This window comes from Prionailurus viverrinus, chromosome D3, assembly GCF_022837055.1.
Source record: "Prionailurus viverrinus isolate Anna chromosome D3, UM_Priviv_1.0, whole genome shotgun sequence".
NCBI lineage: Eukaryota > Metazoa > Chordata > Mammalia > Carnivora > Felidae > Prionailurus > Prionailurus viverrinus.
The window spans coordinates 76967850-76983878 of record NC_062572.1 but is presented as its reverse complement, the minus strand read 5'-3'; the positions used below and the strand labels follow the sequence as shown (position 1 = coordinate 76983878).

General features: G+C 37.5%; 1 protein-coding gene across 5 annotated transcripts in view; it reads right to left on the bottom strand.

The window, feature by feature from the left end:
* The window catches only part of WDR7 (WD repeat domain 7), a 363164-nt gene that overhangs the window by 196340 nt on the left and 150795 nt on the right, over positions 1-16029 (bottom strand). For all 5 annotated transcript variants that reach the window (XM_047827886.1, XM_047827887.1, XM_047827884.1 and 2 more), the window contains one exon: positions 8199-8312. In XM_047827886.1, the coding sequence (XP_047683842.1) occupies positions 8199-8312 (114 nt within the window). The remainder of the gene's footprint in view (positions 1-8198; positions 8313-16029) is intronic.

Here is a 16029-nt window from a genome sequence, read left to right as displayed (position 1 = left end):
AAGCATAAGATCTAGAAGAAAACAGACTGGATTCAAATCCTAATTCTGCCATTTCCTATCTGTGGGCTTTATGTAGAAAGTTACTTAACCATTATGTGCCTCACTGTCCTCTCTTGTGAAATGGAATTGATCATGAAAATTTATTACAATTACTTGTGAGGATTAAAAAGAGCCTAGAGCATAGCCTGACACATATTAGGTACTCAATAAATGCTAGTGAGTTATGATTGTTATTACTTTAAATTCCTTTTTTTAAAAGTAATTTTTTTTTTTTAAGTAATCTCTCTACCAGGGCACCTGGGTGGCTCAGTCGGTTAAGCGTCTGACTTCGGCTCAGGTCATGATCTCACAGTTCGTGGGTTCAAGCCCCAACACTGGGCTCTGTGCTGACAGCTCAGAGCCTGGAGCCTGCTTCCGGTTCTGTATCTCTCCCTCTCTCTCTCTCTCTCTCTCTCTCCCCCCCTCACCCACTCGCACTCTGTCTCTGTCTCTTGAAAATAAATAAATGTTAAAAAAAATATATAAGTAATCTCTCTACCCAACACGGGGCCCAAACTTACAATCACAAGATCAAGAATCATGTGCTTTACTGACTGAGCCAGCCAGGTGCCCCAGTCCCTGATTTTTAAATGTGTTCTTTTAGATGAATTTGCTCAGATGGTGTTGATTACTGTTTATTTGACCAACCCCTTGCAAAAATATTATATGCAAAGAGGAAATACCACACACATACACACACACACACACACACACACACACACACACACACACAGTGTTACTATTTTTATCACTATAAAAGATTCAGTGCCAATGCAACAGCTGATTAAAGTAATTTGTTATAGCTCCTCTGATTCTTTATGATACTTTATGTGGTGAAATGTTTAACATCTACTATCTTAGCAAACTTCAAGTATACAGAACATAATTCTTTAAAATTTTTTTTTTCAACGTTTATTTATTTTTGGGACAGAGAGAGACAGAGCATGAACGGGGGAGGGGCAGAGAGAGAGGGAGACACAGAATCGGAAACAGGCTCCAGGGTCTGAGCCATCAGCCCAGAGCCTGACGCGGGGCTCGAACTCACGGACCGCGAGATCGTGACCTGGCTGAAGTCGGACGCTTAACCGACTGCGCCATCCAGGTGCCCCAGAACATAATTCTTTTAAATGCACAATCACATCTTTGGCCAAAATACATCGATACTCTGTAGATTTCCCATTTTTAAAAGCCTAAAAATTTTAAAGAGAAACTAGACATTCAGATGGTACTTGTTAGCCATCTTTTGTCCTTGCTCTTGCGTCTTTTCCTTTGGCACTTTTTCTTAGGCAAGTCACCCCAGGCCAAGCCTTTAAATAGAGGCTTGGGCACATTAAATCTTGAACACATTAAAATTTCAATGGGCAATAAAAGGCAAGTTTCCTTAGTGCTAAGTGCCTGAGTGCAGACACCCAGAGGAACGCCACGAAACGTACGTACCCCGTCACACACAACATGATTCCACACTCTACTTCCTCAGTGGCATATGTTCAAACGTCTGGCCTCCGGGAAAATTCTGCATTTCTCTCGTTCCTGTGAGCATCTCCCCACGCAACATACAAGCCACCTTGCTTCTCCCGCAGTGGGCCACCAAGCCCCAGAGGGATCTCTTGGACAACGGTTCACCGATACCCCTGGCTCCAAGAAGTCCACCAGAGATTCTGGTTTTTTGACAGAGACGAGCCCAGAAACGAGGCAGCACAGCTCCCAGGGTAACAGGAGAGATCAGCACAGAGGGAAGAAAAGCAGGACCACAGAGAGAGCAACCAAAACGGTTACAAGAAACCAGCGCCATCATGCAAAAGCACGTCTCCAGCCCCGGTCGGTGAAGACCACGGAGGGGGCTCCCCAGAGCTGTCAGAATCTGCTTCTCTGACTGTGCACCTCACTATGGCGCATCCCACCTTCCACCCCTCATTGAGACTGAAGTTACAAAACACATTTTCCCAGGCACTTTTTCATATCTTTTCTCATTTAAATGCAACGAATCACACCCTCTTCCTAATTTTGAAGACAGGTTGTTTTCCAAGAGAAAAAGGTAAACTTTTAAATGGGAATAACAGAGATAATTATGTTCTTAGATCTGTTCCAAGTCTCATTTTCAAAATATCAGGAGACAGTTTATCTAGAAATGAGCCTGTATTCCCTCACTAATCCGTTACAAATGCTTTTGAGTCATTAAACACCCATTAAGAAGAAGGGGGGAGGTTAAGGAGATACACACATACTACATAATAGGAAAGACGTAGTAAATATATGTAAGTAAATTGCTGGTCTGTAAGGAACACTATTTGAAATAGTGTTGTGACACCAAGCATAGTATCTACACCTTCTAAGCATAGAGCCAGAGGCCTTATAATCAGTAAACTAGAATAAGACTTTTATACTGCACCTTTTCCCTTTTTCATTCTTCAACTTATAATTCACAGTCTAAAAAAAAAACTGTACCAGATCTATGAGAATTGTAAGTCATTTGTTCTAAATTGTTATCCCTGCCCTGGTTTTTGACTTCAGAATGTTAGCTACTACAAAATATGAATTTAGTATAAAAAGGTCTTTGGATAATTATAAATTAATACACAGTAGGTATCTACAGGACATTCAGGCAGGAAGACGTATTAATCTGATGTCCAGAAGAAAAGTCTAGGTCGGAGATACAGATTTGAGAGTTATTAGCTTAATGTAAGTGGTAGTTAAAAACAAAGAAACGGGAAAGTCAATCACCCAGAGGGAAGTATGAGGAAAGGAAGTGAATGACTACAAGCCATAATTTGGACTGTATTTTAATATTCCTATCAGAAACTCTCAAATACTACATTTATAAATACTCTACTCTGCTCCCTATCAACATACAACTAAAGCCAAGTGTTAAACGCTAAACAAAATTTTAATTCACATTTTCTTCCCCTTGATTAAAAGTACAGAAATGTAAATTACTTGGAGCCATGTATTTCACCCAGAAATCCACACTTTTTGATGACTTCAAAAAGCTAGGCAGAACAGTAAACATTTCATTTTACATGTATGCAATAAAATATTTAGTAATAAATACTTATATTTACAGTCTTACATTACAGTAGTACTAAATGATTTAAAGAACAGATTTAAAAAGAACATTTAAAGAATATGTGATGATTTTACTGTTTATTTATTTTTGAGAGAGAGACAGAGTGCGAGGAGGGGAGGGGCAGAAAGAGAGAGGGAGGCACAGAAACCAAAAAGCAGGCTCCAGGCTGCGAACTGTCAGCACACAGCCCAACATGGGGCTCAAACCCACAGACCACGAAATCATGACCTGAGCTGAAGTCAGACGCTTGACTGAGCGAGCCACCCAGACGCCCCGTGATGATTTTTTTTTCTAAAGGAGATAATCTCTTGGTCTAAATTTAGAATAACAAGTTTGTATTTTAAATAAAATATCCAGCAATTATCAGGCTTATGTCTGATATCAAAAGCAGTAAAGGCAAACTGACGTCTCACATTTGAAAAGAAAAAGATGCCAAAGTTCAAGAATTTAAGAATATTAGGCAGTGTGGGATTGTATTTAAAACCACACAGGGGCGCCTGGGTGGCGCAGTCGGTTAAGCGTCCGACTTCAGCCAGGTCACGATCTTGCGGTCCGTGAGTTCGAGTCCCGCGTCAGGCTCTGGGCTGATGGCTCAGAGCCTGGAGCCTGTTTCCGATTCTGTGTCTCCCTCTCTCTCTGCCCCTCCCCCGTTCATGCTCTGTCTCTCTCTGTCCCAAAAATAAATAAACGTTGAAAAAAAAAAATTTTTAAAACCACACATAAGCTTTGGAGTCAGACAGGACTTCTTTTAAGTCACTTTAAGGACGGGACCCTTTAAAAGTGAACTCTCTGAGCTTGTTTCCTTATCTATCTATCTGCAAAAATATCAGTATCCATTTCAAAGAAATGGGAGAGTCAAGTGTAAAGGGCTGGGTACATAGTTGATTGTCAATGGATGTTACTTTCAATTGCTCATACCCTTCCCTAGTCTTTTTTCCATCGCATTTCTCTCTTTCTCTCTTTTTTTCTTTTAAATTAACTTTACATTTTACAAGAAATACAACAAATACAGCCAACACACCTATCAGAATCCACATTTCATTGCTGCTTTTGTTGTAAGCAGCTGAATCTGTCAACTGTCCCACTGATCTACTATCATGTGGTTTCTTTTTGACAATGTCAGTGACTTCTGACCCTTTACCACTGTTATATGGTCAGTGTGTCCACGCTGTATTGAACAAGGGGCAGGACACTGCAGTATGACCCTCAGAAGACTTTAGTGACTTTCTTAAAGGAATCCATTGCAGGTTTGTAAATGGAGTCTTTCAAAATTCTTTTTAACTGCAATTAGGGGTAGGATGTATTAAAATGCAACATTTAGGGGACATATAGCTGCATCCTCACTCAGAATGTCATCCTTTATGAGGATAAAAAGTATATAGAGATAATTAAATACCTTAAAAAAAGATTGTAACTTATCTAAATTTTTTCTGTTAGTTTTTAGTGAGATTTACTCTCTTAATTAGGACCTATTTAATGCTGTAAGGAAAACAAAACATTATTTACAGATATTGACTATATACCTAAATAAACATTTAAATTATAATACTAAAAATAAAAGTACCCTGTACAAATAAAAGCAAATACACCAAGTATCCAGTAATATTAGTGTGGCACTGAAATTATAATCTAGAAACAATCAATGGCATTCTTTTTCACTGTAAAGAAAATGTCACTGTTGTTGTTAAAACAGAGTTTAAGACACAGAATATTGCAAAACCTGAAGTAATTCCAATGAAAAAGAAAGTACATTTTCCCATGCATGCTGCACTGTAATATAAAAAAATTACATGAAGTAGGTTTTAATTTTTTTCTACATAAAAACAGTATTAATCTGTGAAAATGGCTAATATAGCTTTGATGTATAATTGAAAACATTTGGTTACAGGAAAGAAGCTGATGAACCTTAAGACAGAATGTAAGTAAAACCGAACGTGTGGGTTGACCAAGGCAAAGTGGCGTTACTTTGTAGAGCCGATCAATAGATATTAGCTTTAAAAAGAAAGATACGGAAAGAAGCTGCCGCATATTTTTTAAATGACAGGGTGAAGGTTTAAACTGTCTCAATCAAGACTCAATTTTTTCTTTCCAGTTTTTCCAGCTGTTCTCTTCCAGTTAAGGCTCTTCATTTCAAATAAATTTAATTAGTTCCAATTGATCATAGCTAACACTTATAAAGCTTTATCCATGCTTCTTTACTTTTATAAGGCAAGCGCTAACAAAGACTGCTAGGCTCAGATCAGTGTCCTAAGACAACATTCATACATCATTCTTTCTCACCCAAGAGAAAAATTCCAAACATAATTGTTCTACCTATAGCAAAGCACTAAATTATACTTCCTATTTAACTGGTCGGTTGTTTAATTAAGTTAATTGAAGAATTAAGTCACAGATTGCTACAAATATAGTATTAACATAACAATGCGTATCAGCCTAACTAGAGCTCCCAAACAAGAATTCATTCCAAGTACACGCAAGTAGGTCCAGGTCCGCCTTGATATACTTTCTATTTATTTTGTGAAAAGATACAATAGAGCAATTCAATTTAAGTAACCAAAAAACTCCCTGATTTTTCAAAGTCACTGGCTAAACTGGCCAGATTTCCCTTTTGTAGTACTTGTCCTCTACAATGGTGCTCATCCCAAAATAAGATTCTTGTGCCTGAAACAGGTTTCTCTCAACATATCTACCATATTTTTCATAACGTAATTTATATAGAATTCTAGTCAATAAAAGAAATAGGGTTTTCTTCTTAACCCTCACAAAAATCTATACCACATCTTAATCAAGTCACACAATTCAAAGGTAACCTAAACGATCTACAGGCTGCAACATGCTAGTTGCTCTGACAACACACGAAGGAAGCCTTTTCTAGTTATTTAAATTCTTTGAACATTCTTGCCCCTGGTACCCACGACATGAAGTGAATAAGTCAACTGATAAAAGCCATTCATCACATATGTTTAACTTAACTTGTTACAGATTAAAATACAGTTTAAATAGCATTAACTGACTCTCCAAGCTAGATTTTCATTTTTAAGCTTCTTTATACAAATAAAAGAACAGCCCTGTGCTATTTGCTGTCTCATGATGATGGTGGTGCGTAATTTAAAATTTCAATGTACTGATTTAACAATGCTCACCTGAGTGTTCTAAAATTAAGCTTTTTTTTTTCCAGAGTACAAATTAAGTTATTCTATTACAAAGGCAACTTCTTTTCTTCTATGCATTAAACCACTACTTTCTATAGACTAGAGGGCCTTTAAAATTAACAGAGAATTAAAACGTACCTATAACACTTTAAAAAGCAATGATAACTGAATAAAGAACTAATTTAAAAAAATCTGGGGGCACCTGGGTGGCTCAGTTGGTTAAGCATCTGACTTTGGCTCAGGTCATGATCTCACAGTTTGTGAGTTCGAGCCCTGCACGGGGCTCCACGCTTGCAGTGTGTGGAGTCTGCTTGGGATTCTCTCTCTCTCTCTGCCCCTCCCCAACTTGCACTTTCTTTCTCTCTCGCCAAGTAAATAAATAAACTTAAAAGAAATGTTAAAAAAAAAAATCTGCAGGTGCAATCATCTCCTCTAGTCGCGACTGAAACAAAATCCGTAATTGTGCAATGCTAAATGACTTTCAGAAAAGTTGGGAGTTTCTGAAATCATATTTATATTTACATTTAAGTTGAAATGTTTTCAATCAATGAACTGACACATTCAAAGGATTAAAATGTAGCAGGTCACGGCCACCAGCATTTTTACTGAAAACCAGATGCGCCTCAATTTAGTCAACTACTTATTTGCAGCAGTAGCACAAGGCTCCAGGTTGTTGATTACATGCTTTGTAAATTTTCAAGGGAGATTATTAGGCTCCCTCAACTTCATTCCAGTGACAAAATTTTAAAGGCATTCAGGTCGTAACAGTAAAGAACCTACCACACAGAGCTTTAAGAGCTAAAAACCTCCCTCCATTTTTTTTTTTTTAAAGTTTCTTTAGTTTTTGCTGAAAGTTTTACTGATGTTTTCCGGGCATGCTTCTTTCAAATTATTGATTGCTATTTTTTTTTTTTTTAATGTGTATTCATTTTTGAAAGACAGAGGGAGACAGAGTGTGAGTGAGGGAGGGGCAGAGAGAGGGAGGGAGACACAGAATCTGAAGCAGGCTCCAGGCTCTGAGCTGTCAGCACAGAGTCCGACGCGGGGCTCAAACTCACAAACCGTGAGACCATGACCTGAGTGGAAGTTGGACACTCGGCCAACTGAGCCACCCAGGCACCCCTCAAATTACTGATTACTATTAAGTTACTACTTGTTGCTTCACAATAATTATGGATTTCTATGGTCAGATTTTACATAATAACCATCTATACAAAAATCAAAAGTTTATCATTCTTAATACCAATAAAAATATTTATAAGTAGGTTGTTTTTAATCCTCTGTACATTAAAGAAATTGAGCTGAATGCATTTGGAGATCCAGTAACTGAAACTGACTTAAGTCTATAAAAAGATAGGCTGAACATGTATAAACATAAAACACAGAATATGGAAACATACGTGGTATATAGTTTTCCTAAATTTTACTTTATTCCTTTAGTTATATAATAAATAATATAGGTAAGATTATTCAATATCTAAACGATGTAAATAACTTTAAAAAGCACAATCGACTTCTATAATATAGGTACAAAGAATATCTATTAAGTTTCCTTATACAGCCTACATTGCTGTTACAACTTTGGTATTCTTCAGTTTACCCTATAATTGCAAAACCTTTCATAAGGTGTATTCCTCTACACGTTTCAAGGCTTTAGTAATGATCCCAGCCTCTGAATTAGAAGGTCTCCAGGAAATCAAATGCACAGCTAGCAAGTTCATTGTTACAGCAACAATGAGCAAACCGAGACCAAATAAACACTTCTGCTTCTTTCCACTTCAAGATCAAAAGGACACTAAAGAGTCTCATAAAACTAAACATTCCATCAATACAAGTTTCCCTCTTTTCCATCAACATATTTAATCCCATTACAAATAATCTAAAAGCACATTCCAATACTGGATAAAGCTCATCCAGGTTATGTGAAAGATGTCCCTGCTCACCGGTTGTGATGTCATCATCTGCAAGGTCATGCTCTTCTTCCTGGACTTTGGCTTCTGGCCCCAGGGCATCAGGAGCAGTGCTGACAGTCTGCATGGCTTCTGCTGAGACTCCAGCTACAACAAATGGAATCACAAGGGTTAGTTTTAAAAACTAAAAGAAAGCTGCACCCAAACTCTTAAAGCTTTTTAATTTACCTACTAGATACAAATGCAATACATTAAAACACACACACACACACACACACACACACACACACACACACACACACACTAAATTCACCACAATTAGGAAGAGTCACAAATTAATGAACAAAATATTCACATGTGCTCTATTTCTTTGTACCCATATATGTACACAGGTACAAACTACACTGACTCAACTCAGTTCTGGGAAAAACAGAAAAAGGATGCTTCAATAAATTACATTTTTACTTGATTCCTTCCAACATTTTTACTACAGTTATTTTAGGTGATCTAGACGTAATTATGCTGCAAAGAGGGGGGAAAAACCCTAAAAGTGAAGGACCACTTTAAAAGTTTACTTCTTTTTAATATTAGTTTGCTTACAATTTGGGGGCTAGAAGGCCGAAATGCCGACAAGCGCTCTGGGTCTATGTAAGACACCTGAAATGCACCAGCTCAAAGTGGACACTATCACTGTCTATGGAGGAAGTAGACAGGAGATCTGATAATTAGCACACTGAAAAAACCTAACAGAAGCAGACGGATGAACTAGATCCGGGGCCAGAAGCTTCCATTCTGTAAATTACCTGAGAAACTTGCCAGCTGAGGCAAATGTCTTTTCCTTATAAGCTATTTTTCCACTTTTGAAGATATATTTTGTTGCCAATTTGCATATACTACGTTATTTCTAATTTGGCAATGGATAGTAGGGTATCTCAGTATTTTTCATATGGTTATTCAACGGGTATTACTAAATCATGAAATACAAAAATTTCACCACTGGAAGTTACTTCAGGAATTGAACCTTTTTTTTTTTTTTTTTTTTAAGGAATTGAGCCTTCTAATCAATCTTTTAAATAAGCACTTCAAGAACTACATCCATTGTGGGGCGCCTGGGTGGCGCAGTCGGTTAAGCGTCCGACTTCAGCCAGGTCACGATCTCGCGGTCCGTGAGTTCGAGCCCCGCGTGAGGCTCTGGGCTGATGGCTCAGAGCCTGGAGCCTGTTTCCGATTCTGTGTCTCCCTCTCTCTGCCCCTCCCCCGTTCATGCTCTGTCTCTCTCTGTCCCAAAAATAAATAAACGTTGAAAAAAAAATTAAAAAAAAAAAAAAAGAACTACATCCATTGTATCCATCAAAATATTTTAAAAATCAAAGCTCTAAATATTCAAGGGCTTCTTTTTTTTTCCTCCAACGTATATTAACTTAAACGTTTCTGCGTGAAATTCAGTCCTGCTGCGTCAGGTTTACCAAAGTCACCAAGAGACGGAAATCTCAGTCTTTAAGCACCTGAATGATCCAGAGCTAAATCTACCAGGACACAGTTCCAAGACCTAATGACTTCAGTTTGGGGAAGAGGACATACCACGTTAGAACCACCACTTTGCTCAAAACTGCTCTGATACAAAAATAAAGGGTCAATAGGTGGTCCCTGATGAATGTCAAACGAAAAGCCATTCTTCTGTGGAATCATTTTGTTGTTGGGCTTTCAAGATAAGATTCTAAAATAAAGGAGGAAGATTACCAAAAATATACTGTGAAGTTAATTACTTAATAATGGCTTTCAGTAAAATAACCACAGAGGGGAGGAAATAAGGTAAATGCCACATTTCTAAAGATTTATTGCTTAAACACAAAATCAAAGATGGCCTATTAAATCAAAATGCAAATCTCTGAAAACTCTGTCTCGTTTCTTAATAGTTGATAATTTTTGAAAATGATAGAGAAATAGGGAAAAGATATTAAGGAACAGTTGAAAAAAATTTTTTTAATGTTTGTTTATTTTTGAAAGAGAGAGAGAGAGAGAGAGAGAGAGAGAGAGAGAGAGAGAGAGAGAGACAGCCTGAGCAGGGGAGGGTTACAGAGAGAGAGGGAGACACAGAATCCGGAGAAGGCTCCAGGCTCCGAGCCATCAGCACAGAGCCTGATGTGGGGCTCCAACTCACAACCCATCAGATCATGACCTGAGCCGAAGTCGGATGCCTAACTGACTGAGCCACCCAGACGCCCCAAGGAACAGTTTAGATAGTAACAATCTTTTTTAGTATTTTCCTTTCCTATAAAATTGAAGGATTCAATAAAAATGAAGCTATTATTTGCAGTAACAGGTTTATAAATCCATTTAAATTTATCTCATTTAATCAGAGAGGTTAAGTAATTGCTCACTATAATACAGCTACTAAATTCCAGAACCAGTATGGACACATAGGTCTTTGATTTCAAACCCCAATATCCTTTCTCCATGAAGTTCTTACAGGGACTGAGTTCCTCAGGGCAGGGTGAGAAGAATGTACACAGAATATCACAACATAACCATGAAAAATCATGGAATCACACAATACTGAGTAAACAACACTGTCAAGCCCTCCATGAAGTTCTTGTGCTGTGCCTGGTAACTACTCAACTGTGGGGCATTCAATTCCTTGAGACAGAGCTTAAAGAGCAAACACGTAGATCTCAAACCAACCAAGGCTGAAAGACTAAGAGGTAGCTATGCTGAAACTGGTTCTTTGATTAATGCTTTTTCCCAAAGTTATAAAATCGTTTCTCTCTCGATAGAAAAAAAAAAAGAAAATGTAAAAAAAGAAAAAAGAAAACTATAGATCAGTATCGCTGATAGTCTCAAAAGTCCTAAACAAAATGTAAGGAAATAGAATTCAACAACATACACAAGGAATTATACACCATGACCAATGGAGTTTTAGTTCCAGAATGCAAGTCTAGTTCTATATTCAAACACCAATCAACGTAAACCCAAATAGTAACAGGCTAAAGAAGAAAAAAGCATATGATCATAGCTGTCATTTGACAAAATTCAACATCAATCCATGATTTAAAAAAACAATAATAAAACTCCCAGAAAAATGGGAACAGAGATGAACTTCTTCACTTAATAAAGAGCATCTGCTAAAAATCTATAGTTAATATTGTACTTAATGGTGAAGAACGGAATGCTTTCCTCCTGTGATCAGGAATGAAGCAAAGATATCCACACTCACCACTCATATAACATAGCATTAAAAGTTCTAGCCAGTGTAATAAAGCAAGAAAAGAACATGGACACATTTGGAGTGGATGAAGTAAACTGTCCCTATCTGAGGATACAATGATTGTTCACATAGAAAATCCAAAGGAATCTATAAAAAACTGAGTGAGTTCAGTAAGGCTGCAGAATACAAGAAAAAAAAACTGATCAACTGTATTTTTATATGCTAGCAATGAAACTAAATTTAAAAAAAATGCTACTAACAATGGTTCAAAAAGCTGAAATACTTAGATGTAAATCTAAAAGAAACATATACAACAGGAATTGTAGGCTGAAAGCTACAAAATCCTGGCCCCTCCCCCCCACCCCGCAAAAAAAATCAAAGATGTAAATAAATGAAATGGAGAGACATACCGTGTTCATGTCCTGGAATATTCAACACAGTAAAGATGTTAATTCTCCATAAATTGATATATAGGTTTAATGCAATTCGTGTCAAAATCTCGGCACAATTTTTTTGTAGATACAGACAAAATTATTCTAAAATTAAATGGAAAGACACAGGAACTAGAATAGCTAGAAGAACTCTGGGGGGGAAGAAAAGGAAAAGGTAGGGGAAAAAAAAGTCTATTCCATTTCCAGACTTATTATATAAGTTTATTAAAACTATGTGGTTTTCGGTTAATGGAACAAAACAGAGGACCAAGAAAAAAGATGCAAACAAACATGCACAACCGATTTTTGACAGAGGTGCAAGCAATTCAAGGGGGGAAAGTAATCTCGTCAACAGGTGGGCTATTACAACTGGACGTCCATAGGCAAAAATACGAACCTTGACCTAAGGCCCACACCGTATACAAAAATTAACTAAAACTGATCATGGACTTAAACGTAGAACATAAAATTATAAACTTTTAGAAAAAAAGAGAAAATCCTGGAGATCGAAGGCTAGAGATGACACCAAAAGCACAGTCCATAAAAGAAGAAATAGCGGACATAGACTTCAACAAAATTCAACTTTTGCTCTGCAAAAGACCCCATTAAGAGGATAAAAAAACAAACTAAAGACTGGGACAAAAGATTCACAAATCACATACCCAACAAGGGACTAGTGCTTAACCTATATGAGGAACTATGTATTTATTTTTTAACTTTTAAAGATTTTTTTTTTAAGTAGTCTCCATACCCAATGGGCTCAAACTCACAACCCTGAGATTAAGACTCACATGCTCTATGGACTGAACCAGCAAGGTGCCCCTCTGTAAGAAACCCTGAAAACTCTACAGCAAACAGTCTGGCGGTTCCTCAAAAGGTTAAACAGAATTATCATATAAACCCAGCAACTGTACTCCCAGGGAATGAAAACCTATATCCACACTGACTTGTACATGAATGTTCGCAGCAGCATTATTCATAAAAGCGAAAGGGTGCAAACAATGTGAATTGTCCATCAACTGAATATATGAATATGTCACAATTTATCACATAATAAATTGGTATATTCACACAATGGAGTATTAATCAGCAATACAGAGAAATGAAGTATTAAGTAAAAGAAACCAGTCACGACACACCACATGTTGTATGATTCCATTTACATGAAACGTCCCAAATAGGCAAATCTATACACATAAAGTACAGTTGTGGTCACTTAGGGCTACGAGACCTGGGGAAAATGGGGAATGATACTATGGATGCACAGTTTCTTTTGGGGTGATGAAAATGTTCAGAAATTGCGGTGAGGGTTGCACAACTTTGAATACACTAAAAACCACTGAAATGTAAACTTTCAGGGGTGAATTTAATGGCATGTGAATGATACTCGATAAAGTTATTTTTAAAAGTTTGCCTTCTAACATTTCGGATGAACCACAGCATCCAGACTACTCCTGGGTACTCTCTTGACACCTTTTCTACTAGGCAGCTGAAGAAAAAAGAGGGGGGAAGAGCCACATAAAACATTTATGAGTAAGAAAAAATGTGCCATGAATATTATGTTTACAAAGTAATGTTCCATTTTTCATTTTTAAAAAAACCAAATCATATTATTGATTTTGACCATTTGTGTAACTCATTCTGTTGGTCCTCACAGTCAAAATATCTGGGTTATTTTGGTACCAATCAATAAAAAGATACTGGTTTGATCACTTCAAAATTACACATATACTTTACTTTTTAAAGATAAGTTTTTAACTATCCTAATTTCAGTCAAACTGGACATGGGGTTGGCAACAAAATACCTAAGATTCCTAACTTGTGTTGAGAGATCTCAGGGGAAGAGATATGGGGAATGGGAAAGACCACATTACTGCCATCAACTCTCAAGTCCAAATGCTACAGATCATTAAAAACTAATTTTAACAGTTCACTTTGAGGAAACGATAGAACCTCTTCCTTTTGAACTTTTGGACCATACAGTCTGGCACAAGACGAGTAAAACTATTATTTAATCCCTCTAAGCATGGTAATCATTATCTGCAAGAGAAGGAATGACATTAAAACAATTCCCAGCCACATCTTGGCTGTTTCTTATCTCCACAGTATTTAATTACGTGTTATATTACCATCTTACGTTTGCAGGCCAACATTACAGCAGATATTCTGTAAAAGGCCAAACTATCCTGTAAAAGGCCAAAAAAAGGATCTAAATCGAGCCAGTAGCTGCTGGACGCTAGGGGTGTGGACAAGACGACTAACTGTAAAATGGTATTAGTAAATATTTCAGAGTAATGAAAATAATCTATATGCTGTTTGTGGAAGTGGGGACAGGACTATCTACATTTGCTAAAAACCCAAAGAAGGGTAAATTTACCAGAAAAGGGTGAATTTTACTACGTATAAATCATACCTCAATAAATCCAACTTAAAAAAGAAACAGATACAATAGAAGGTATTACATCACTGTCACTAAAGAGAACTGAGGATTATGCCAGAACACAATGCTGTTTTCCATGAAACAGAAAGACTAGAGAAAATTGTTTTACTTTCTTTTTGGTATAAAAAACTAAACATTTTCAAGCATAAAAGTCACTATCCACTCTCAATAAGATGATGAAATATTCCTGACAAATATGAAGAAAAGTCCACTTAGAAGATAGTTATATGAGGGTGCCTGGGTGGCTCAATCGGTTAAGTGTCTCATCTTCATTTTGGCTCAGGTCATAATCTCACAGTTCGTGAGTTCAAGCCCTGCTTCAAGCTCTTCACTGATAGCACGGACCCTGCTTGAGAGTCTCTTTGTCCCTCCCCCCGCTTGCGCGTGCACGCGCACACACACACACACACACACACACACACACACACACACACACATCAAGCTCTCTAAAAATAAATTTAAAAAGAAAAGAAAATACTTATCTGGAAGCCTCAGTTTCTTGTATATTTTTTTAAGTTTATTTATTTTGAGAGAGAGAGAGAGAGAGAGAGAGAGCGAGCACACACGTGGGGGAGGCAGAGGTGAAGAGAGAGAAGGACAGAATCCCAAGCACGCTCTGTGCTGTTAGCACAGAGCCCAACGCAGAGCTCGATCCCATAAACCATGGGATCATGACCCGAGCAGAAATCAAGAGTCAGATGCTTAACCTACTGAGCCACCCAGGCACCTCTCTTGCATATTGATAATAAAGATTGCAAAGGTTGTTCACTAGTTATATGGTGGTACTTTGCTATTTTCTTACACACTTGATGTAAGAGAACTTATTTCTCAAACGGCACCATAAAATCTAAGACTTAGTTACTTTCTGAGTATCCCCAAAATACTTGGCAATAATGAACATTTCATAAATATACCTTGTATGGGGCGCCTGGATGGCTCAGTAGGTTAAGCAACCAACTCTTGATTTCGGCTCGGGTCATGATCCCACAGTTGGGCTCAAACCCCACACTGGGTTCTGTGCTGATAGCACGGAGTCTGCTTGGGACTCTCTCCCTCTCTCGCTCTGCCCCTCCCCTGCTCACATCCTCTCTCTCAAAATAAACTTAAAAAAAAAAAAATCTTGAATAGAACTGAATACTTTGAATCCCATGATACAAATTTGTTATTTAAATATACCAAGAAAACAGGAGTTTTCTCAGGTTTTTAAATATACCAAGAAAAGCAAGCATTGGGGAAAGATATACAACAAAAAGGTACAGTAAAGAGATGATAATGAGGTATACAGATAGTATTAAAAAGAAGATACAAAAAATAGAAAGACACAAGATACTTAAAACACCGGTTAGTTCCCAAATCCAGATTTCACAAAATAAAAAGAAAAAAAAAATGAATGTATACTATGCCAGACAATAGGTGTCTATAAATTGGTTCTATACTGCGAATCAGGAGGAAAACAAGGGAAAAATGGGATGGAACAGGAAACAGGTCTGAGTAAGTTTGGACACGCAGTGAAAGGGGGAGGGTGGGCTGTGGCTGGCAGCAGTAAGAGAGAGAGGGCAGGAGGACGATTAGGAGCTCTCCATGGCATCTGGATTCTAAACACTGAGATCACCATTCATTGTGAGATTATGCACAAACACACACACTTGTCTCTTTGTACACAGTGTTTTAAACACTTTAGAGAAACAATTTTTTTAATGTAAATATGGGATATAGTTTTCAAAGTCAATGGAATAAAACAGCACTTGCCTGTCCACATCAGCAAAATCAGGTACATTATTTTAAAAT